The sequence below is a fragment of the Sebastes umbrosus genome, chromosome 12 (genome assembly GCF_015220745.1).
Source record: "Sebastes umbrosus isolate fSebUmb1 chromosome 12, fSebUmb1.pri, whole genome shotgun sequence".
Classification (NCBI taxonomy): domain Eukaryota; kingdom Metazoa; phylum Chordata; class Actinopteri; order Perciformes; family Sebastidae; genus Sebastes; species Sebastes umbrosus.
Window position 1 is genome coordinate 33,196,986 of NC_051280.1, and position 25,849 is coordinate 33,222,834.

General features: G+C 34.5%; 2 protein-coding genes across 2 annotated transcripts in view; one reads left to right on the forward strand and one right to left on the reverse strand.

Annotated features, from left to right (window-relative positions):
- Nucleotides 1-439: 439 nt before the first annotated feature.
- Nucleotides 440-8,862, forward strand: LOC119499313. Its single transcript, XM_037788586.1, has 6 exons — nucleotides 440-836; nucleotides 929-1,249; nucleotides 3,998-4,141; nucleotides 7,275-7,583; nucleotides 7,716-7,790; nucleotides 7,901-8,862. The coding sequence occupies exons 1-6, from the start codon at nucleotides 614-616 to the stop codon at nucleotides 8,047-8,049; spliced, it is 1,221 nt and encodes a 406-aa protein (XP_037644514.1). The 5' UTR covers nucleotides 440-613; the 3' UTR covers nucleotides 8,050-8,862.
- A 5,256-nt stretch (nucleotides 8,863-14,118) lies between these two features.
- LOC119499314 overlaps nucleotides 14,119-25,849 on the reverse strand; it is an 843,332-nt gene continuing 831,601 nt past the window's right edge. The window contains exons 2-7 of the mRNA XM_037788587.1: nucleotides 21,196-21,429; nucleotides 20,780-21,103; nucleotides 17,897-18,031; nucleotides 14,585-14,893; nucleotides 14,378-14,452; nucleotides 14,119-14,267 (exon numbers count right to left, since the gene is read on the reverse strand). Of these exons, the coding sequence (XP_037644515.1) occupies nucleotides 14,119-14,267; nucleotides 14,378-14,452; nucleotides 14,585-14,893; nucleotides 17,897-18,031; nucleotides 20,780-21,103; nucleotides 21,196-21,418 (1,215 nt within the window). The 5' untranslated portion in view covers nucleotides 21,419-21,429. The remainder of the gene's footprint in view (nucleotides 14,268-14,377; nucleotides 14,453-14,584; nucleotides 14,894-17,896; nucleotides 18,032-20,779; nucleotides 21,104-21,195; nucleotides 21,430-25,849) is intronic.

The following is a 25,849-nucleotide window of genomic DNA, read 5'->3' on the forward strand; positions in this document are numbered from 1 at the left end:
TTTATTTTTGATGTTCTATTTATGATGTTTATTTATTTATTCATTTTTCCATTCAATTTTTATTTTTATAGTTAATTATTTATCTGTTTATTTATTTTTTTATATTTATTTATTTATTTATTTACATACATTGGTAAGTACATATTCTACATATACATTACACATAAGTACCTGTGAGGGTTTCTGGACAATATCTGTCATTGTTTTGTTAATTGATTTCCAAAAATAAATATATTCATATATTTACATAAAGCAGCATATTTGTCCACTCCCATGTTGATAAGAGGATTAAATACTCGTCTAATCTCCCTTTAAGGTTCATTTAGAACAGATAAAAAATGTGTGATTAATCGTGATTAAATATTTTAATTGATTGACAGCCCTAATAAAAAATAAAACAATGATTCAGTACTTTAGAATACAGACAAACCAAAGCAGGTTTATAGGCGAGTGTCTTTAGCTTATTACTCTTAAACACTGAAAATGAAAGAAAGAAACAAAATAAAATATGTTTCCTTTCTAAACTATTCCACAATAAACTCCTGTAACTGTTCTAATCTTTATTTTTAGTACGTTAGTAGTAACTTTGCTTTTCCTTCTAGGACGAGTCAACATGTCTGCAGTTGTCAGACAGCAGCGTTATCTGTCCACCGCAGGGGCTGATGGGAGGTGTGAGGAGCCTTCAGGAACCACGTGGCCCTCGTCTGATCTCACAGCTCGTCCTTGTTTGGCCTCAGCTGCATCAGAGCGCCACTTCTCCCCAGGTTCACCAGAGGAAACACCACTGCACACAATGCTTTTCCTCCCAGCTGCTGCTCTGTGCTGTCTGTGTTCAGGTGAGTGTTTCCAGCCAATCAGGAGCCAACAAAGTCCACCTGTAACAAACACTGTCACACTCACCTTCATCTACCTGTCTGTCTCTCTACAGCGCTGGTTGCCATGGCAGCAGAGCTGATTCAGGAGGATTTAACATTGACCAGGAGAGTTGGTGGGAAAGTTTCCTTCAGCTGTCGAGGAACTAACCAGTGTAGCGGTAATTATGTATACTGGTACCAGAAGGGAGACACAGAAACATTCACATTGATTCTTGATATTGATAAGACAGATGGTACAATAGATTCAGATTACAATCATCCTCAGAAAGATGATTTCTCAGCTGTGAATAAACAGAACGGCTGTGAGTTGGAGATCCAGAAGGTTAAACTCAGTCATTCAGCCTCCTACTACTGCTCCTGTAGAGCTCTCCACAGTGATAAATGATGCCTGCAGCCTGTACAAAAACCATCAGAGGAACAGATGTCAAACAGTGGTTGTGACAGGAAGAGAGCAGTAAACCACAGCCCAGGTTCACATATTTCACCTCCATCTCAGCCACAGTCACACACACACTGAACTGAGGGATTCATTAGATTTGATATTCATTCATATTTCTATCAGATATTGCAGCAGGTTTATTGTTGTTCCACACAGTGAGGACAAACTAGTGGCACAGAGGCACAAGGATGAAATCATTTAAAGACATCAGACTAATAAATGGGATCAGTCCTCACTTATGTTGCTTAATGAAAATGAGAGACAAGATCCTGACCGACATATATCTATTTTGAAGTTTTCAACCAGTCTTACTTATTTGGGCATCAAAATAGTACCTCAAGAAAATATAGCCTTAATAAATTACGACCTTATAATGGATTCAACATTCAAATGTATAGAAAGATGGAAGCCTCTGCCTATTTCTCTGACAGGGAGAATAAACATATTAAAGATGAGCATATTACCTAAATTCACAAATGGATTTCAACATATCCCTTTGGCACCACCGGAAGGAATGTTTGTGAGAATTACGTCTCTCATTACAAAATGTATTTGCAATAAGAAGTGTCCTAGAGTTCGCTTGTCTCTGTTGTATCTTCCATTTGACACAGGGGGGTTGAAGTGCCCCATCTTTATTGGTATTATCTGGCTGCACAGCTGAGAACTATAATGTTCTATTTCTCTATTGCAGAGACTCCATCATGGGTGGATATAGAGGTGTGTGCCGTTCAGATACCATTAAATCTGTATCTGTACTCAGCCACTCCAAAACATCTAAGAGCTCAAACTACCCGCCCCATAGTGCTTAATATGATTAATGTCTGGTACGAGGTAAAGACATATATGAATACAGCTAACTCCTTGTCACAATATAGTCCCATTTGGGGAATGTTTCCTTCAAACCAGGCAAGCTGGATGCTGGATTCCAGTTATGGGCAAAGAAAGGGCTAAGTAAAATACCTGACCTTTATAAAGAAGAGGTTCTAATGACCTTTGAGGAACTCTCTCTAGTACATAACATCCCAAAGAAGCATTTCTTTAAATATGTGCAATGGAGAAGTTGTATCTCCTCTATGCAGAACCAGTCATTAGTAATTCCTGCACTTTCATCCTTAGAAGAAATTATTACCAAAAACTGCAATAGTAATGTTTTAAGTTCATTAATATACATCTGGCTTGCATCTGGCTCCAAGGAGACCTCAATATCCAAACTTGACGCATGGAGGTGGATTTAAAGGAGGACGTCTCAGATAATAATTGGAACACAGTCTTCAAGGAGGCTCAGACACAAACAGCCAACACTAATTTGAAGCTACTTCAATACAACTGGTTGATGCAGACTTATATAACCCCTGTCAAACTGAATAGATAGAACAGTAATATACCTGACTCTTGCTTTAAATGTAATGAGGCTCAAGGAACACTTATACATTGCATTTGGGAGTGTGACAAAATGAAGAAATTCTGGAGGGAGGTGATCAATAAAATCAGGATCATTGTGTCTGTAAACATTCCACTAGACCTCCAAATGATATTGCTACATCTGTACCCATCAGATCTCAATCTGAGAACCAGAGAATGTAAATGTATTGATTTAGCTATATTGCAGGCAAAACGAATGATTGCTTTTAACTGGAAGAAATCCGACGCACCTACATTGGACGCTTGGATTAAAAATATACACACTGTATGTCAATGGAGAGGATAACATATACCTTGAAAAACAAACTGTGTGTTTACGAGGAAATATGGAAATCATTTACTGATTTCATAAAAGTAGTGATATTGGAGAGCTTCTACAGGAGGAATAATTAAGATAGGATACGTACAAATTCACAATAGTGGTCGACCCTCAGAAGGGAATGAACTCTTGTTTTTGAAAATCTTTTTATTTTATTTATTATTTATTTTCTACATATTTACTTTCTGTTTATGTGTATCTTCATTTTGTTAAAGGTGCCATTTAACTGTTTAACTGTATGATTGATACTGTGAAGCTGTGTATTGATTTTGGCCCTGTGAGAAAGAGAACAGTAAAGAGAGAACGGGTGGGTGGGTGTGTGGGGGATGTTATGTTTGTTAAAGTAAATCCTGTAGTGAATATATTGCATAACAAAAAAAACAATAAAGACATTGTTAAAAAAAGAAAATGGGATCAAAACATCAACAAGTCCTTTTTGAAAAGCAGCGTCTGATTAAAAACATACATTAAAACAAAATGATCAAAATGATGAAGACAACAACAAGCTTCATCATTATGATGAAGATTCAAATCCTCTGCTTTGACCTGCTGCAGGAATAAAGTCCATTCCTCCTCACAATGCTGATCTGCTCTTAATGCAAACACTTCCTGTGTCTCCTTCACAATAAAAGCCTTCCAGACCAACTCTTTGTGCTCCAAATGAAAACAAGACTACAGTTCAACACACACTGGCTGTGTCACCAAGCGTCCTGTCATTTGATGCACAGACGTCATAAATCAAAGTAATGGACAATTTCAAATGTGACCTGATGATGGTGCTGGATAAAACCTGACCAAAGTCAGTAGGATTCATCCTCTGAGGAACATGAACGTGTGAACCAACGATCCACGGAGACACTCTGCTAGTGTGTCTAAAAAGACAATAAAAGAAGAGACAGTCATGTTAATATGAACATTAGAGGAACACATCATGGAGCTGAAATATCATTCTGCTTCATCATTTGGACTCGTTCACCTCAGCTGACACGCTCAACAGCAGACAGGTTTTTGTATTACTCTGTTTCACTGTGGGAGGAGGACGATACGTCTGGATCTTTGGCTCTGGAACTAAACTTTATGTAACAGGTAAGAACAAACATTCATCTTCCTTCAGTTGTTTTATTGAACAAGTTGAAAATGTGTTTTAATGAGTTAGTTTTTTCATCATTAGTAGTGAGTTCTTGCAGCCATGCAGCTGTTGTTACATTAAAAAGGTTCATAATTGCTGAAACGATGTTTAAATCTCACTGAACAACTCAAGTTATTCTTTATTTCTGCAGATTAAACTGATTTATAGAGAAAAAGGTTGAAATATAAAAAGCAAATAACTTTAAATATGTTGTATAGAAAATTAATAAATCATTTTTAAATGTCAAAATATACCTCATGTAGTACAAAGTAAATGGTGGTAAATACTATGTATTATATTATATTATATTATATTATATTATATTACTGTATATTATATTATATGATATTATATGATATTAAATCTTATTACTGTTTAACATTTGATCTAACGTATGACGGTAGTCGTGTATAAAAGCTAAAATTGTTATGAAAAACATTAAAAACTATTGATGTATTTGTGCTTCTTTAGTAATTAGAGTAAAGTATATGATGGTAAATATTTTATATGTTATATATATATTATAATAGTTAAATTTACAATTGTAATTTATATGAAGATAAATGTTTAATTAATTATAATATCTGTATTTGGGTAAGGAATGGAAAATTGTTTTTCTCTATTAGAGTTAATACGAATAACTAATATTATATTATATTATATTATATTATATTACATGTCAATTTCCCCATGGGGATCAATAAGTTATTAGATAATAAGACATATAAATATAAATGTAATCAAATTGAAATTTTTTAAATTACCACTCAGTTTAACTTGGAGGGGAAATAAAAAATGTATTTAAAAAGTTAAGTTAACATTGTTATGAAAATAGTAAGTAAAAAGTAATAATTCAATAATTGATGTACTGATTTATTTCTTTAGGAATTACAGTGATGTATGTGGTGGTATATAATTTATTATAAAATGTGTATTAAGTTAACGTGAAAGGAACAAAAAACTCTCATCTCCTATTATATTATATTATATTATATAATATGATATAATATGATATAATATTATATCATATTATATCATATTATATTATATTATATTATATTATATTAAATTCACCAGGGGGATCAATAAGGTTTTATCTTATTTTAAATAGCAGTTTTTATTCACATGTCACATATCTTAACACATCATTGTAGTTGTGTATAAAAGTTAAACAAAAAAAAATATTGATGCATTTATAGTTTTGTTTAGCAATTAGAGTAAACTATACAGTCTTAAATATTTTACATGTTTTATATATTGTAATCTTTAAAATGACACTTGACTCTATTTCATGTGAAGGAAAATATGTATATGTGTGTATGATATTACACACTATTTAATATGTGTCAGGAAATGTATCTTGAAAAACAAATAACTTTAAATATGTTGAATAAATTAATAAATCATTTTTAAATGGCAAAATATACCTCGTAGTAAAAAGTAAGTGGTGGTAAATACAATGTATTATATTATATCAAATTATATTATATTATATTATATTATATTATATTATCTTATATTATATTATGTTACTTACTAAAATATCATTGTAGTTTGTATAAAAAATAAAACTGTTATCGTATTTTTGCGTCTTTATAAATTGAAATAAAGAATATGATGGTAAATATGTTATATGGTCTATATTATAACAGTTAAATTTATAATTGTGTTTTATGTGAAGATAAATGTTTAATTTATTATAATATGTGTATTAAGTTAATGAGAAATGAAAGGAAAATTGTTTTCATAATTCTTTCTTTTAATATCATCAAATCCTGTTATATTATATTATATTATATTATATGTCAATTTCATAATATATATATACTATGACAATTATACTGCATGTATTTACTATTTATACTATTTTATACTAATTTATACTAAACTTATACGTATTATAATCTTAAAAATTACAACTCTATTTCACTTGAAAGTGAATCTATAATTTATTTTAAAAGTTCAGTTAAATTTGTTATGAAGAAAGTAATTAAATTATTGATGTACTGATTTATTTCTTAAACCATTACAGTGATGTATATGGTGGTAGTAATAAGTAATTTATTATAATATGTGTATTAAGTTATTATATTATATTTAAATTTCCCCAGGGGGATCAATAAGGTTTTATCTTATTTTAAATAGCATTTTGTATTCACATGTCATATATCTTAACACGACATTGTAGTTGTGAATAAAAGTTTAAAATATATTTAAAAAACATTATTGATGTATTTATAGGTTTGTTGCTATACTATACAGTGGTAAAATATATACAGTATTATGATCTATGTACTGTAATCTATAAAATGTCACTTGACTCTATTCTATGTGAAGGTAAATATGTAATTTATTATATGTATATTATCCCTAATATAAGGAATCAAATTTAAAAATATTGTGAAATTATAGTGAATGAAGTTTGTACATAGAAATAAAGAATTATTAAATAGATAATGTTCTTTTGTCCCCATATAACCCATCAGAGCCGGCCCGCGGCATAGGTGGTATAGCTGAATGCTGGGTCTCCTTTTATCCAGAGGGGAGCCCCGATTGAGGGAAGACAAAAAAATCAGAATTTATAACTTTTACTATTTTTTACTAATATTATTTTAATACTATTATTTCAAAACATAACAAAAAGCCCATAACATCATCAGTACATAGTGTATTAAATAGGCTGTATTTTCTGGGTGGCCCGCAGCATCACCCCCCATCATTTTGAGCTAGACAGTTTTTCTTGAGTGTGATCTGCATCGCTTAATGTCAAAACATGAAGCTCTGTAGTTTCTGTGTGAGTGTATGAACACAATGGTTGGTGGTGGAATGGGCTGCGATGCGAGAGGCACCGGCTGATCTCTTTCCTATGGCACCAGATTGGTCAGGACCGGCTCTGTAACCCATGCTGCCATTAGATGCTGAGTGTGTTCCATATGAAGCTGAATACAGTAGACTGTATGTAGTGAACTCTGAGTAGATTAGTGATCACAGTCCATGTAGTTTCCAGGATCACACTGAATGCAGTGCAGTGCTGTAAGCTGACTGTGTCAATGTGTGTCTGTGCTGCTTGTTGCTGCTGTCAACCTTCAGATGAGCCGGTAGTGAAGCCCGTGGTGAGCGTGTACCCAGCAGCATCCAGAGCCCACCTGGAGGGGAAGAGCTCCCTGCTGTGTCTGGCCTCAGCCATGTTTCCTCCTCTGGTCCAGTTCTCCTGGAAAAGACGAAAGGACAACGGTCCTCTGGAGGAGCTGCCCCCTGCTGAGGGAGAGCAGCTGGAGCTCAGAGAGCCGGGACGCACCGCCGGCATCTTGCTGATCCGTCAGCCAGAGAACAGCACGTATAAATACCGCTGCTCCGTCCACCACGAGGGGGGCACAGTGGAGGCCCCAGCAGAACAAGGTAATGAAGGCTCGCTGACTGTGTTCAGCAGTGATTCAGCTTCATGTGGAGACGCTGTCAAAGAGAGCAGAGGAGCAGAGGACTGACATTTCTCACTGCAACTCCAAACATGTCACTCCTTTTGTGTTTCAGAGGTTCCAGCTCCAGCAGCCTCCTGTCCTCCAGAGAGAGAGCCAGCACACCTGCCAGCTCTGCAGCAAGCTGACTGTAAGATCACCTGCTGCCTCTCCTTCAACCACCATGTTTCCTTCAGCACTTCACCTTTTATTTTCAATGCTATCATTTAAAGTGTCTGTGTGTCTGTCTGTGTGTGTCAGTGTCCTTCCAGTCTCAGTGCAAGGTGAAGCTGCTCTGTGTGCTGTACACAGTGCTGATAGTGAAGAGTCTGGTGTACTGCTGTGGACTCTCTCTGCTGATGATCCTCAGAAACAAGGGACCGTCCACCAACTGCACACATGCTGACTGACTGGCCTTTTCTCACCATCAAATCTCATCAATTCATCTCATTCATCACTTTGATCACTATTCACAAATATCAATGATGACGTTGTGGCGACCCCTGCTGTCGTCTATATAGTAGGGTTCCTGTTAACCTGCCATTAGGGCCTTCTGGGAACACCTGGGCCCAGTGTTCCCAGCCTATAAAGCCTAGGCTCATGACTCATTCTCTCTCTCTCTTTCCCCGCAGACACCATCGCTGGGCATGTGGCGGCCTTAGGTTCTCCTTGGTTAATCTTTTGCTTGTTTTATACATTTTACAACATGCACACACCATTTATATTCTCAATGCACACCTTACACTACTGATACTACTGATATTCACACTCCATACCTTTTGATCCTTTTGTTCTGCATAATTTACTCTACTTTTGTTAAATAGATTAATTGATTTTATCGTTACCACGGTGTGTCTTCCTATTTGTCATGGTCTTGAGAGCCAGGTTGTGATAAGTTGGGGGCTCGTCCGGGATTTGAACCCGGGACCTCTCGCATGTTTTAAAATCTTTACATGCAGGTTAGATACTGTCATCCTAAAAATATAAATACATACACACACACACACACACACACACACAAACACACACACACATATATTTGCAGTTACTCGGTGTAAATTCTGTGTGGTGTTATTTTGATGCTGTTTATTAATTGTGACTTGTATAATAATAGAACATTAAGATGAATCATTAGCTGTCTGGTAGATATTTGATTGTTTACAGTATTTTTCTGTTCTTGTGTTTCTTTTTAATACATTATACAGAGTCAGATTTGTCAAATTTATTCAGTGTAACATTCTCAATAAAGTGTCTGTGTATTATAAACATACTTGTTTTCATGTCTAAATCCCTTGACCCTTAACTTGTGATCTCACTAGTGGTGACTTTCTGGAGAACATTTGGAGTCGTATTTACGTTCCAGTGTGGATGGATATATTTAGTAAAATGAAGGTCATGTGGACAGATTGTTTTAAATTTAATTTTTAAAAACTGCGGTTACTTCGTATCTGTGTGGACGTGTAAAACGGAGCGTTTGAGAAACGATGGTGTCCTCTCCTCATTTGGCGCCCATTGCTGCTTTGTGTAATGAGCGGCGGACTATTGGCTTATTTTTAAAGTTTTGTTAGCACTGCTCGGACTAATTACTACTTTACATCTGAAACATGTTCCAGTCACAAGAGGCCAAAGCAGGAACACATTAAACATGTGGAGGCTGAATGGGGATTGAAGGAGAGGTTTGGAGCACTCAGAAGGGAGATGGACATAAACCTGAATGACCTCCCTTATTGTTTATTGTTTATTTATTTTGCACAAATGAAGACAACACAAACATAACAAATAAATAAATAAATAATATACAGTGAAGGAAGAGGCAGAAAACCCACTGGGTTTATCTGAAGACTTCACCCAGAGACAAGGTTAATATATGACTACATAATAGTGATGACAAACAATTAGAACATGATATATATATAATAACAACAATAACAATAAACATATAAAAAAAAGACAAGAAATGTGCGTGATGTGTGTAAGTGTATGGTTTGTGTTTGTGAGGGAGATATTGGTTTAAACATCCACATTGACTTCTGGACAATAGAAATCAAACATCACACTATGAGTGTGGTGATACATGGACAACATGAAGAAAAGCAATTACAAAACAGTAATTAAATGACCCTTTAAGCATCTTTTGAAACATTTAATAGATGAACAGTTTTATGATAGATGTGAAAAGCTACTTCATAATGTGGTTCCTCTAAATCTTATCAAAAACTGACCTCTACTAGTGAGGAGTTTAGGAGGATGAAGATCTAGAGACTGACGGGTTGAGTAAGAATGGACCTGAGAATTTGCTCTGAAACAACTGCTCAGGAATATTCCCACCAGAAAGTATCTTATAAATAAAAACACTTATGTGAGAAATATTGATGTGATAAATAATAAGAATGTGGAGTTTGTGAAATAGAGGAGCAGAGGAGATGTGTGACTCTGATCGAGTTGTAATCCTCACAAAACATTTTTGGAGGAATAAATTAGACTGTGATAAAGAGTAAGGAGACAGTTTGTGGTGACAAGAGGACTAACCCTTCTTATTATACCAATAGATTTATTTATCTTTCTACTAACCCAGTCAATCTGTTCTCTCCAACTCGAGCTCTCATCAACAATCAATCACAGGAAGTTGGTAGTTGACTCTTGAGACATCTCAACAGACTCAATGTTAGATAAATCCTTAGAGTATGACTCCTTTCCTCATTTATCATGTAAAGAGACAGTTGATGACAGCAGAGTGATGACAGGAATCTCCCCCACCAACAATGACTGTTATCACACTGACTGTAATGAAGCTGAAGGAAAGGGAGAGAGAAGGGTGCTAACTAAATCCTTTGACCCTTAACTTGTGATCTCACTGGTGGTGACTTTGTGGAGCATTTGGAGTCGTTTTTGCGTTCCAGTGTGGACGGAGATATTTAGTAACACGAAGGTCATGTGGACAGATTGTCTTAAACGGAGAGGATCAGTTTTTAGAAACATCTGTATAGGTGTAGACAGGGCCCAAAGCTGAGACTGAGAGTACTGAGCGCTGAAATCAAGCTGTAGTTCCTGGAATGATTGTTTAACCAGAGTGGATGGTTGTAACTGTCGTTGTGTTATTAATGTGAGAAAGACTGCAGAGCGGAAACCCACACAGCCTGTCTGCTGCAGGAAAGGAAGTGTTGATTCTCTGTCAACAGTTTTTTTACGAGTCCTAATAACCACTGAGAACAGATTCATATCTGCTGCTGTACACACTCATCAACTCCTCTTCCTCTCTGCAGCTCTTTGTCTTTCCTCTTGTTGTCTGGAAGCCTTTTTTCCACCGGGCCGTCCATCAACGGTTAACGTCTGCTTGGTCCCTTAAACCATCTGGTTGGAGGACCGTGGTCGTGCAAATAGATTATTGTTCAGGTTCAGCAGCTCTAAATGCTTTTTGATCAAATAGTCGTAGAAGTGAGGAGCTCCAGGAGCTGAACTCAGGAACTAAATCAGGAGCTTTAGATAGTTCCTGAGAGCATTTTCACAGCACAAAGAACTGTGAAATATAAACCATTTAAAATCAGAAGCTATGTTGTCATGTCATTATTTGCAGTGAATTATTATTGATGCATATTAACAACATGCTCAATATTAAGTCAGTTGTTCTGTTTGTTACAGTGCAGCAAGTTTCTTTCATTTTCAATAAAATCCACATCAAATATGTCCAATGAAATGATTTAAGGTTTGTCTCAACTAGAAAATAAAACTAGTCCAAAGTTAAATTTAACATTCAGCCTTCATCCCGACTTATGGAGCCGATGTGTCATCATTTTATAGCAGTTGTAGCTTCAAAGCAGCTTTGCTGTTTGTTCATGTGTGTTAACAACAGTGTCATCAGCGTAGAGCACGTGTCAAACTCAAGGCCCACGGGCCGAATCCAGCATTTTATATGGCCCGCGAGAGCTTGCAAAGAATATCATTTGCTTATCATACAATTCTATGCTGCATTACAGAAGTACGGTGTCCATAAACTACATGTCCCACAATGCATCTCGAGTTTGTTACCTGCACACTGAAGCGTCTCAGTATCAGCCATTTCCAGCAGCGGCACTCTAGCAGAGTGATGTGGTCGCCAAAATGTCCAAGAATAATGTTTGTGTGAATATATGCGTACAGGAAACAGCTGAACAATCAAGTGTGCACCCTTGGTCTCACTACTGAAAAACAGTTTAGGGGAGAGGGATATGTCGCAAGGTGTTTTAACTCCTTAGTGAATCAGGAAGAGAGTGGAGAAATGTTGGTGTGTGTGGCCTGGGGGTATGTGTGTGTGCGCTGCCCACCGTCAGTGACGGCTACTCCGTCACATTGTTGTACCATCGTTCTGCCGCTCTCAACTGTGACCAAAAAAAAATAACTTTATCATTCATGTGAAAATTTTGATCTTTGATGGATGAGTAATGATGAGGGTTTCTTAATCTCATAAATTAATGGGATCTATGTTATAATAACACGTAGAAATGTGAGTGTGTGTGTGTGCCCACATTCAGTATTTTTCTGTCTACGTACATGCATATATATCGATGCACAATCATGTGTTTTTGTTACTGAACTCATTTTTTAAATAAATTGTACAATAGTTGTACACTTGAATGTCTGCTTGCAATAATAGTTCCTAGACTTCTGCTTTCAGAGCTAGTTATTAATTAAGTTATTACTAAAACCAATAATAATCGAATGCAGAGGCAATTATGTAATATGATAAAGAGTAGATATATTTATATAGTCTTACAGTTACAACCGGCCCTTTGAGGGCAACCATAATGCTGATGTGAACCGGGATGAAATTGAGTTTGACAGCGCTGGTGTAGAGGTTTACATCCACACTGACACAGTTATAAAAGGGGGTCAGCACTGAACCTGGTGGGACACCCACACCTACTGACTCATATAGAAGAGCTGTGTGTATATATTTGCTCTTTGTTCAGCTTTGTTGTCATTGTTTAGCAGTATGCTTATATTCATGTCTTCCTTGTTCTTTAGTTTAGTTCATGTGTGAAGGGACAGAGCTAATTAATAAATACACATGGTATAAACAATGCCAGAATTAGTCAAAAGGCTATTTTCCATCTGTTGTTCCTGGCCAAGGTGTAACAGAAGGTATCCTAAAATACATCAGAACAAAAACATAAAACAGGACATGCAGTTTAAAAGTTGTAAAAGGACACAAAGTTGTTAAAGCAGTAGAAACAGTAGTGACATTTATACATATAAAACGACATTACAGACAAGCAGGACATCCAGATAGAAGCAGCAAAAAGAGAGTTTAGTGTTGACATGTATTAATCATCCATTGTTTTAATTGGGTACTGAAAGATCTATAGGTGTTTAGTTGTCTGATGGGAATTGTAATTATATTCCACTCTCTTGGCGCTGTGTGAAAGTGCATTCAGAGCTACTAAAAACCAGAGTCACATCACTTGTAGGTGTCAACAAACACGGCCGACGACGTTGATTCTGTTTCTGATTATTTGCTATGAAGCCAAACTGAAATCCACGAACACAGTATGTTTATAACACACAGACACTTTATTGAGAATGTTACACTGAATGAATTTGACAAATCTGATTCTGTATAATGTATTAAAAAGAAACACAAGAACAGAAAAACACTGTAAACAATCAAATATCTACCAGACAGCTAATGATTCATCTTAATGTTCTATTATTATACAAGTCACAATTAAAAGAAATTGAAAATAAAACGGATCAAAATAACATTACACAGAATTTATACAGAGGAACTGCAAGTATATGAGTGTGTGTGTGTGTGTGTGTGTGTGTGTGCGTGTGTTTGTGTGTGTGTGTGTGTGTGTGTGTGTGTGTGTGTGTGTGTGTGTGTGTGTTTGTGTGTGTGTGTGGGTGTGTGTGTTTGTGTGTGTATTTATATTTTTAGGATGACAGTATCTAACCTGCATACAAAGATTTTAAAACGTGTGAGAGGTCCCGGGTTCAAATCCCGGACGAGCCCCCAATTTGTCACAACCTGGCTCTCAAGGCCATGACAAATAGGAAGACACACCGTGGTGACGATAAAATCAATTAATCTATTTAACAAAAGTAGAGTAAATTATGCAGAACAAAAGGATCAAAAGGTATGGAGTGTGAATATCAGTAGTATCAGTAGTGTAAGGTGTGCATTGAGAATATAAATGGTGTGTGCATGTTGTAAAATGTATAAAACAAGTAAAAGATTAACCGAGGAGAACCTAAGGCCGCCACATGCCCAGCGATGGTGTCTGCGGGGAAAGAGAGAGAGAGAATGAGTCATGAGCCTAGGCTTTATAGGCTGGGAACACTGGGCCCAGGTGTTCCCAGAAGGCCCTAATGGCAGGTTAACAGGAACCCTGCTATATAGGCGACAGCAGGGGTCGCCTCAACGTCATCATTGATATATGTGAATAGTGATCAAAGTGATGAATGAGATGAATTGATGAGATTTGATGGTGAGAAAAGGCCAGTCAGTCAGCATGTGTGCAGTTGGTGGACGGTCCCTTGTTTCTGAGGATCATCAGCAGAGAGAGTCCACAGCAGTACACCAGACTCTTCACTATCAGCACTGTGTACAGCACACAGAGCAGCTTCACCTTGCACTGAGACTGGAAGGACACTGACACACACAGACAGACACACAGACACTTTAAATGATAGCATTGGAAATAAAAGGTGAAGTGCTGAAGGAAACATGGTGGTTGAAGGAGAGGCAGCAGGTGATCTTACAGTCAGCTTGCTGCAGAGCTGGCAGGTGTGCTGGCTCTCTCTCTGGAGGACAGGAGGCTGCTGGAGCTGGAACCTCTAAAACACAAAAGGAGTGACATGTTTGGAGTTGCAGTGAGAAATGTCAGTCCTCTGCTCCTCTGCTCTCTTTGACAGCGTCTCCACATGAAGCTGAATCACTGCTGAACACAGTCAGCGAGCCTTCATTACCTTGTTCTGCTGGGGCCTCCACTGTGCCCCCCTCGTGGTGGACGGAGCAGCGGTATTTATACGTGCTGTTCTCTGGCTGACGGATCAGCAAGATGCCGGCGGTGCGTCCCGACTCTCTGAGCTCCAGCTGCTCTCCCTCAGCAGGGGGCAGCTCCTCCAGAAGACCGTTGTCCTTTCGTCTTTTCCAGGAGAACTGGACCAGAGGAGGAAACATGGCTGAGGCCAGACACAGCAGGGAGCTCTTCCCCTCCAGGTGGGCTCTGGATGCTGCTGGGTACACGCTCACCACGGGCTTCACTACCGGCTCATCTGAAGGTTGACAGCAGCAACAAGCAGCACAGACACACATTGACACAGTCAGCTTACAGCACTGCACTGCATTCAGTGTGATCCTGGAAACTACATGGACTGTGATCACTAAACTACTCAGAGTTCACTACATACAGTCTACTGTATTCAGCTTCATATGGAACACACTCAGCATCTAATGGCAGCATGGGTTACAGAGCCGGTCCTGACCAATCTGGTGCCATAGGAAAGAGATCAGCCAGTGCCTCTCGCATCGCAGCCCATTCCACCACCAACCATTGTGTTCATACACTCACACAGAAACTACAGAGCTTCATGTTTTGACATTAAGCGATGCAGATCACACTCAAGAAAAACTGTGTAGCTCAAAATGATGGGGGGTGATGCTGCGGGCCACCCAGAAAATACAGCCTATTTAATACACTATGTACTGATGATGTTGTGGGCTTTTTGTTATGTTTTGAAATAATAGTATTACAATAATATTAGTAAAAAATAGTAAAAGTTATAAATTTAGATTTTTTTGTCTTCCCTCAATCGGGGCTCCCCTCTGGATAAAAAGAGACCCAGCATTCAGCTATACCACCTATGCCGCGGGCCGGCTCTGATGGGTTATATGGGGACAAAAGAACATTATTTATTTAATAATTCTTTATTTCTATGTACAAACTTCATTCACTATAATTTCATAATAATTAGAAATTTGATTCCTTATATTAGGGATAATAATATATAATAAATTACATATTTACCTTCACATAGAATAGAGTCAAGTGACATTTTATAGATTACAATACATAGATCATAATACTGTATATATTTTACCACTGTATAGTATAGCAACAAACCTATAAATACATCAATAGTGTTTTTAAAATATATTTGTAACTTTTATACACAACTACAATGACGTGTTAAGATATATGACATGTGAATACAAAATGCTATTTAAAATAAGATAAAACCTTATTGATCCCCCTGGGGAAATTTAAATATAATATAATAACATAATACACATATTATAATAAATTACTTATTACTACCACCATATACATCACTGTAATGGTTTAAGAAATAAATCAGTACATCAATAATTTAATTACTTTCTTCATAACAAATTTAACTGAACCTTTTTTTTTTTAAATGTTATTTTTTTGGGGGCATTTTTTAAGCATTTTATTGATAGGACAGTGTTGAAAGGGGGAGAGAGAGAATTGACATGCGGAAAGGACCACAGGCCGGATTCGAACCCGGGTCCACCGCTGCAAGGGACAGAGCCTTGGCGATACATGGGCGCTCGCTCTACCGACTGAGCTAACCAGCCGCCCTTAACTGAACTTTTAAAATAAATTATAGATTCACTTTCAAGTGAAATGGAGTTGTAATTTTGAAGATTATAATACGTATAATTTTAGTATAAATTAGTATAAAATAGTATAAATAGTAAATAAATGTAGTATAAGTTTCATAGTATATATATATTATGAAATTGACATATAATAATATAATATAATATAATATAACAGGATTTGATGATATTAAAAGAAAGAATTATGAAAACAATTTTTCTTTCATTTCTCATTAATTTAATTCACATATTATAATAAATTAAACATTTATCTTCACATAAAACACAATTATAAATTTAAGTATTATAATATAGACCATTTAACATATTTACCATCATATTCTTTATTCTAATTTCTAAAGACACAAAATACGTTAATAGATTTTAACATTTTTCATGACAATTTTAATTTTTATACAAAACTACAATGATATTTTAGTAAATAATATAATATAATATAATATAATATAATATAATTTATTATAATATAATATAATATAATATAATATAACAGGAGATGAGTGTATTAATTTTAATAGAAAGGAACATTTTTTTTTTCCTTTCACGTTAACTTAATACACATATTATAATAAATTACTTCAATTCAATTTAATTTCAATTTATTTTTATATAGCGTCAAATCATAACAGAAGTTATCTCGAGATGCTTTATATATAGAGCAGGTCTTAGACCATACTCTATACTATATACTATATACTATATACTCTATACTTATTACTACCACCATATACATCACTGTAATGGTTTAAGAAATAAATCAGCACATCAATAATTTAATTACTTTTTTCATAACAAGTTTAACTGAACTTTTAAAATAAATTATAGATTCACTTTCAAGTGAAATAGAGTTGTAATTTTTAAGATTATAATACGTATAATTTTAGTATAAATTAGTATAAAATAGTATAAATAGTAAAAAAAAATATTGTATAATTTTCATAGTATATATATATTATGAAATTGACATATAATATAATATAATATAATATAACAGGATTTGATGATATTAAAAGAAAGAATTATGAAAACAATTTTCCTTTCATTTCTCATTAACTTAATACACATATTATAATAAATTAAACATTTATCTTCACATAAAACACAATTTTCAATTTAATATACTTTACTCTAATTGCTAAAGAAACATAATTACATCAATAGTTTTTAACATTTTTCATAACAATTTTAACTTTTATATGTAACTACAGTGATATGTTAGATCAAATGTAAAACAATAATAAGATATAATATAATATAATATAATATAATATAATATAATATAATATAATATAATATTATACATAGTATTTACCACCATTTATTTTGTACTACATGAGGTATATTTTATTATTTAAAGATGATTTATCAATTTTCAATACAACATATTTAAAGTTATTCGCTTTTTATATTTCAACCTTTTTCTCTATAAATCAGTTTAATCTGCAGAAATAAAGAATAACTTGAGTTGTTCAGTGAGATTTAAACATCGTTTCAGCAATTATGAACCTTTTTAATGTAACAACAGCTGCATGGCTGCAAGAACTCTCTACTAATGATGAAAAAACTAACTCATTAAAACACATTTTCAACTTGTTCAATAAAACAACTGAAGGAAGATGAATGTTTGTTCTTACCTGTTACATAAAGTTGAGTTCCAGAGCCAAAGATGTCGTATCCTCCCACAGTGAAACAGAGTAATACAAAAACCTGTCTGCTGTTGAGCGTGTCAGCTGAGGTGAACGAGTCCAAATGATGAAGCAGAATGATATTTCAGCTCCATGATGTGTTCCTCTAATGTTCATATTAACATGACTGTCTCTTCTTTTATTGTCTTTTTAGACACACTAGCAGAGTGTCTCCGTGGATCGTTGGTTCACACGTTCATGTTCCTCAGAGGATGAATCCTACTGACTTTGGTCAGGTTTTATCCAGCACCATCATCAGGTCACATTTGAAATTGTCCATTACTTTGATTTATGACGTCTGTGCATCAAATGACAGGACGCTTGGTGACACAGCCAGTGTGTGTTGAACTGTAGTCTTGTTTTCATTTGGAGCACAAAGAGTTGGTCTGGAAGGCTTTTATTGTGAAGGAGACACAGGAAGTGTTTGCATTAAGAGCAGATCAGCATTGTGAGGAGGAATGGACTTTATTCCTGCAGCAGGTCAAAGCAGAGGATTTGAATCTTCATCATAATGATGAAGCTTGTTGTTGTCTTCATCATTTTGATCATTTTGTTTTAATGTATGTTTTTAATCAGACGCTGCTTTTCAAAAAGGACTTGTTGATGTTTTGATCCCATTTTCTTTTTTTAACAATGTCTTTATTGTTTTTTTTGTTATGCAATATATTCACTACAGGATTTACTTTAACAAACATAACATCCCCCACACACCCACCCACCCGTTCTCTCTTTACTGTTCTCTTTCTCACAGGGCCAAAATCAATACACAGCTTCACAGTATCAATCATACAGTTAAACAGTTAAATGGCACCTTTAACAAAATGAAGATACACATAAACAGAAAGTAAATATGTAGAAAATAAATAATAAATAAAATAAAAAGATTTTCAAAAACAAGAGTTCATTCCCTTCTGAGGGTCGACCACTATTGTGAATTTGTACGTATCCTATCTTAATTATTCCTCCTGTAGAAGCTCTCCAATATCACTACTTTTATGAAATCAGTAAATGATTTCCATATTTCCTCGTAAACACACAGTTTGTTTTTCAAGGTATATGTTATCCTCTCCATTGACATACAGTGTGTATATTTTTAATCCAAGCGTCCAATGTAGGTGCGTCGGATTTCTTCCAGTTAAAAGCAATCATTCGTTTTGCCTGCAATATAGCTAAATCAATACATTTACATTCTCTGGTTCTCAGATTGAGATCTGATGGGTACAGATGTAGCAATATCATTTGGAGGTCTAGTGGAATGTTTACAGACACAATGATCCTGATTTTATTGATCACCTCCCTCCAGAATTTCTTCATTTTGTCACACTCCCAAATGCAATGTATAAGTGTTCCTTGAGCCTCATTACATTTAAAGCAAGAGTCAGGTATATTACTGTTCTATCTATTCAGTTTGACAGGGGTTATATAAGTCTGCATCAACCAGTTGTATTGAAGTAGCTTCAAATTAGTGTTGGCTGTTTGTGTCTGAGCCTCCTTGAAGACTATGTTCCAATTATTATCTGAGACGTCCTCCTTTAAATCCACCTCCATGCGTCAAGTTTGGATATTGAGGTCTCCTTGGAGCCAGATGCAAGCCAGATGTATATTAATGAACTTAAAACATTACTATTGCAGTTTTTGGTAATAATTTCTTCTAAGGATGAAAGTGCAGGAATTACTAATGACTGGTTCTGCATAGAGGAGATACAACTTCTCCATTGCACATATTTAAAGAAATGCTTCTTTGGGATGTTATGTACTAGAGAGAGTTCCTCAAAGGTCATTAGAACCTCTTCTTTATAAAGGTCAGGTATTTTACTTAGCCCTTTCTTTGCCCATAACTGGAATCCAGCATCCAGCTTGCCTGGTTTGAAGGAAACATTCCCCAAATGGGACTATATTGTGACAAGGAGTTAGCTGTATTCATATATGTCTTTACCTCGTACCAGACATTAATCATATTAAGCACTATGGGGCGGGTAGTTTGAGCTCTTAGATGTTTTGGAGTGGCTGAGTACAGATACAGATTTAATGGTATCTGAACGGCACACACCTCTATATCCACCCATGATGGAGTCTCTGCAATAGAGAAATAGAACATTATAGTTCTCAGCTGTGCAGCCAGATAATACCAATAAAGATGGGGCACTTCAACCCCCCTGTGTCAAATGGAAGATACAACAGAGACAAGCGAACTCTAGGACACTTCTTATTGCAAATACATTTTGTAATGAGAGACGTAATTCTCACAAACATTCCTTCCGGTGGTGCCAAAGGGATATGTTGAAATCCATTTGTGAATTTAGGTAATATGCTCATCTTTAATATGTTTATTCTCCCTGTCAGAGAAATAGGCAGAGGCTTCCATCTTTCTATACATTTGAATGTTGAATCCATTATAAGGTCATAATTTATTAAGGCTATATTTTCTTGAGGTACTATTTTGATGCCCAAATAAGTAAGACTGGTTGAAAACTTCAAAATAGATATATGTCGGTCAGGATCTTGTCTCTCATTTTCATTAAGCAACATAAGTGAGGACTGATCCCATTTATTAGTCTGATGTCTTTAAATGATTTCATCCTTGTGCCTCTGTGCCACTAGTTTGTCCTCACTGTGTGGAACAACAATAAACCTGCTGCAATATCTGATAGAAATATGAATGAATATCAAATCTAATGAATCCCTCAGTTCAGTGTGTGTGTGACTGTGGCTGAGATGGAGGTGAAATATGTGAACCTGGGCTGTGGTTTACTGCTCTCTTCCTGTCACAACCACTGTTTGACATCTGTTCCTCTGATGGTTTTTGTACAGGCTGCAGGCATCATTTATCACTGTGGAGAGCTATCCAACAGGCGCAGTAGTAGGAGGCTGAATGATTGAGTTTAACCTTCTGGATCTCCAACTCCCAGCCGTTCTGTTTATTCACAGCTGAGAAATCATCTTTCTGAGGATGATTGTAACCTGAAGCTATTTCACCATTTGTCTTATCAATAACCAGAATCAATGTGAATGTTTCTGTGTCTCTCTTCTGGTACCAGAATACAAAATTATCACCACACTGGTTAGTTCCTTGACATCTGAAGGAAACTTTCCCACCAACTCTCCTGGTCAATGTTAAATCCTCCTGAATCAGCTCTGCTGCCATGGCAACCAGCGCTGTAGAGAGACAGACAGGTAGATGAAGGTGAGTGTGACAGTGTTTGTTACAGGTGGACTTTGTTGGCTCCTGATTGGCTGGAAACACTCACCTGAACACAGACAGCACAGAGCAGCAGCTGGGAGGAAAAGCATTGTGTGCAGTGGTGTTTCCTCTGGTGAACCTGGGGAGAAGTGGCGCTCTGATGCAGCTGAGGCCAAACAAGGACGAGCTGTGAGATCAGACGAGGGCCACGTGGTTCCTGAAGGCTCCTCACACCTCCCATCAGCCCCTGCGGTGGACAGATAACGCTGCTGTCTGACAACTGCAGACATGTTGACTCGTCCTAGAAGGAAAAGCAAAGTTACTACTAACGTACTAAAAATAAAGATTAGAACAGTTACAGGAGTTTATTGTGGAATAGTTTAGAAAGGAAACATATTTCATTTTGTTTCTTTCTTTCATTTTCAGTGTTTAAGAGTAATAAGCTAAAGTCACTCGCCTATAAACCTGCTTTGGTTTGTCTGTATTCTAAAGTACTGAATCATTGTTTTATTTTTTATTAGGGCTGTCAATCAATTAAAATATTTAATCGCAAATTAATCGCAAATTAATCATGCATTTTTTATCTGTTCTAAATGAACCTTAAAGGGAGATTAGTCAAGTATTTAATACTCTTATCAATATGGGAGTGGACAAATATGCTGCTTTATGTAAATAAATTAATATATTTATTATTGGAAATCAATTAACAAAACAATGACAGATATTGTCCAGAAACTCTCACTGGTGCTTATGTGTAATGTATATGTAGTATATGTACTTACCTATGTATAATACAATATATAAATGCATACATAAATATAAAAAAATAAATAAACGGATACAAAATAAATATATAAAAAATAAAAATTGAAAGGAAAAAATAAATAAACAAATAAATAAATAAATGGAAATCGATTAACATCACAAAACAATGACAGATATTGTCCATAAACCCTCACATGTATTTTTGTGTAATGTGTATGTATATGTATATGTACTTACTTATGTATAATAAAATATATAGAAATACATAAATAAATAAATATAAAAATAAATAAACAGATAGATAATTAACTATAAAAAATAACAATTGAAAGGAAAAATGAATAAATAAATAAACATAAAAAAATGGAAAAAATCAAAAATAAATATAAAAATAAGAATGGAAAATACAAAATAGATAAATAAATGGAAAAAATGAAAATGGAATAGATAAAAAATAAATAAATAGATAGATAAATAAATAAATTTGAAAAATGGAGATCAATTAACAACAAAAAACAATGACAAACATTGTCCAGAAACCCTCACAGGTACTGCATTTAGCATAAAACAATATGCAAAATAAAAAATAATTTTCGATTATTTGTGAATAAGTATTTTGATCGATTGCCCTAGTTTAATTAAATATATTTGGACAATCTGAATAATTTAGTTTTGGTATAATCTAAATTTATTAACTGAAGCTATTTTGTGAAATGAATACAATCTACCATCTCCCCAATTATCATTATTATTATTATTATTATTATTATTATTATTATTATTATTATTATTATCAGTAGTAGTATATAAAGTATAGTTTTCTTCATTCAAAATAATTATTTTTGCTTATTTAATGTTTTCTGAGTTATTTTTAATTTTTGTTCTATAACTCTGAACAGTTTGAAGACAGACAACATCTTGCAGCTTCATCAGCAGACTAACATGTGTGACATCATCCACATGATGCTGATGATGCTGATGATGGTCGCCATGAGAACCACAGTGACATCTGGTGGATAAAAACACACACAGCAGCCTAAAACCTTTTGTCTGTTCCTCAAAGAACTTTTATCTTGTGACACAAGTTTCTTTTTTTTATCTCCTTCTGTTCAGTGATCTCATTTGTGTTCAGATTCATGCATTTCATTTTCTCCTTTTGTACATTTTCATGCTAACATGTCGAGAAGGAGGTTAAATAACGCTCCAAACCTACACTAAATCTTGGCGAGGAAAAACTGTCATGGCCATTTTCAAAGGGGTCCCTTGACCTCTGACCTCCAGATGTGTGAATGTAAATGGGTTCTATGGGTACCCACGAGTCTCCCCTTTACAGACATGCCCACTTTATGATAATCACATGCAGTATAAATGATAGTTTATTCTATTCTAAAATGGTGTGTTTGAATATTTCTGCATGCTGGGGTCCCTACACAGTGTTGAATTACATTAATTGGGTCTCACTGTAAATGTGTATATTAGATGCTGAGAGTCAAAGCTAACGTACGTAGCACACCTCGACATTTATCTGACATATTAGCAAACATGTCATTTCCACAACTCGTCCTTAAAGACATTAAACATTAAAATTACAATATAAAAAACAACATATTTTATATTTTTTTTGTATGAAGACTGACATCTATGTCTACATTTTTCAGAGTGTAGAGAAAATCATGAAATCCCTTTTTTTAAATATATATATATATTAACAATGATGCACAGAGCTTGATGAAATGAATTTAAATGTCTTAAAAATATTATAGAAATTTAAAAAAGCAGAAAGTATAAAATGAACATTATTGTAATGTTGCAATACATTTAGTGATAAAAAACATAAAAAAAATAAACATGTTACATTGGTGGATCAAATATGACGTATTGATCAAAAGTCACTCAACGTTTATTTAATGCATTTAGCAGTGGTGGAGGAAGTATTCAGATCCATTTACTGCAGTAACTAGTAGTAATACCACACTGTAAAAAATACTCTGTAACAAGTAAAAGTGTAGGAAATGCAGTAATAATTAACATTATTACTAAAACATTAACATTATTATTATTAATACATTAATATTATTAAATCTGGAACCTTTCTTTCCAAACTTTATCTGGAATCTTTTCATATGTTTGGTTTTTAAAAAAATAATTTATCTGTAAAGTAACTAAAGCTGTCAAATAAATAAGTAAGAAGTAGTATATTTCCCTCTGAGATGTAATGGAGTAAAGTTAGAAGTGTTAAGTTACATGAGGATAAAATACTCGAGTAAAGTACAAGTACCTCAAATGTGTACTTAAGTGAATGTACTTAGTTACATCCCACCACTGTCCAGTCAGAGCTGTGAGTTGTCTGTTTTGTCCCTGTTAACAGAGGAACCTTAAAGGTCCCGTATTGTAAAAAGTAAGATTTTCATCTATGTTATAGAGTAGGTTTAAGTGTTTTATAAATACTGTGAAAATATCGAAGCGTTCAAATATACAGAGAAATATACACAGCCCGTATTCAGAAACTGTGCGTTTGAAACAAATGTGTCCCAGTTTATTACTGGTTGCAGTGTAATGTGAATGTCATCAGCTGACAGGAAGTAAACATGGACCCAAACTGTTGCCAGGCAACGCAATTCTGTTGCAATTCCGTTGAAATGCGATAAAACGGAGCATTTCAGACAGAGGGGTAAATACAGGTATATTCAGGCAGACAGTATAAGGAAAATAAAGTTTTTTTTTAACATTAAAGTATGTAAACATGTTCTAGTAAAAACACAAAATACAAGTATGATCCTGAAAATGAGCTGATATGGGACCTTTAAATTGTCATATTTCTGAATGGAGTTCGGCGACAGCATCTTTTTCTCCAAGTTCCAGGTCCAGACAGGAACATTATCACAGTTTAATACCCAGAATCATACAAACCACACCGCACCACAAAACTCTACAATCACCTACAGGCAAAAAAAATAAACTTTTAATGCATTTTAGGGACCAAATGTTTGAGATGTTTCAGGAAAACAATCCATCCATTCACATTCTGCCCTGTTGACTTCCCTACACAACAACACGTCACCGCGGCGTGTTGCATTCTGGGAAACGTAGTCCCTAAATAAATAGATAGATAAATAAATAAATATAAAAAATGGAGATCAATTAACAACACAAAATAATGACAAATATTGTTCACAAACCCTCACAGGTTCTTATATATAATGTATATGTTTATGTAGTATATGTACTTACTTATGTATAATAAAATATATAGAAATACATAAATAAATAACTATAACAAATAAACAGATAAATAAATAACTATACAAAATTAAAATTGAAAGGAATAATGAATTAATAAATAAATATAAAAAATGGAAAATCAAAATAAGAAAGGAAAAATAAAACATAGATAAATAAATGTAAAAAAAAATGAAAATGGAAAAGAAAAAATGGAATATATAAAAAAAATAAAAATAAATAGATAAATAAATAAATAAAAAAGGAGATCAATTAACAACACAAAACAATGACAAATATTGTTCAGAAACCCTCACAGGTACTTATGTATAATGTATATGTTTATGTAGTATATGTACTTACTTATGTATAATAAAATATTTAGAAATACATAAATAAATAACTATAACAAATAAATAAATAAATAACCATAAAAAATTAAAATTGAAAGGAATAATGAATTAATAAATAAATATAAAAAATGGAAAATAAAAAATAAATATAAAACATAAGAAAGGAAAAATAAAAAATATAGATAAATGAATGTAAAAAATGAAAATGGAAAAGGAAAAATGGAATATACAAAAAATAAATAAATACAAAAAATGGAGATCAATTAACAACACAAAATAATGACAAATATTGTTCACAAACCCTCACAGGTAATAATGTATAATGTATATATTTATGTAGTATATGTACTTACTTATGTATAATAAAATATATAGAAATACATA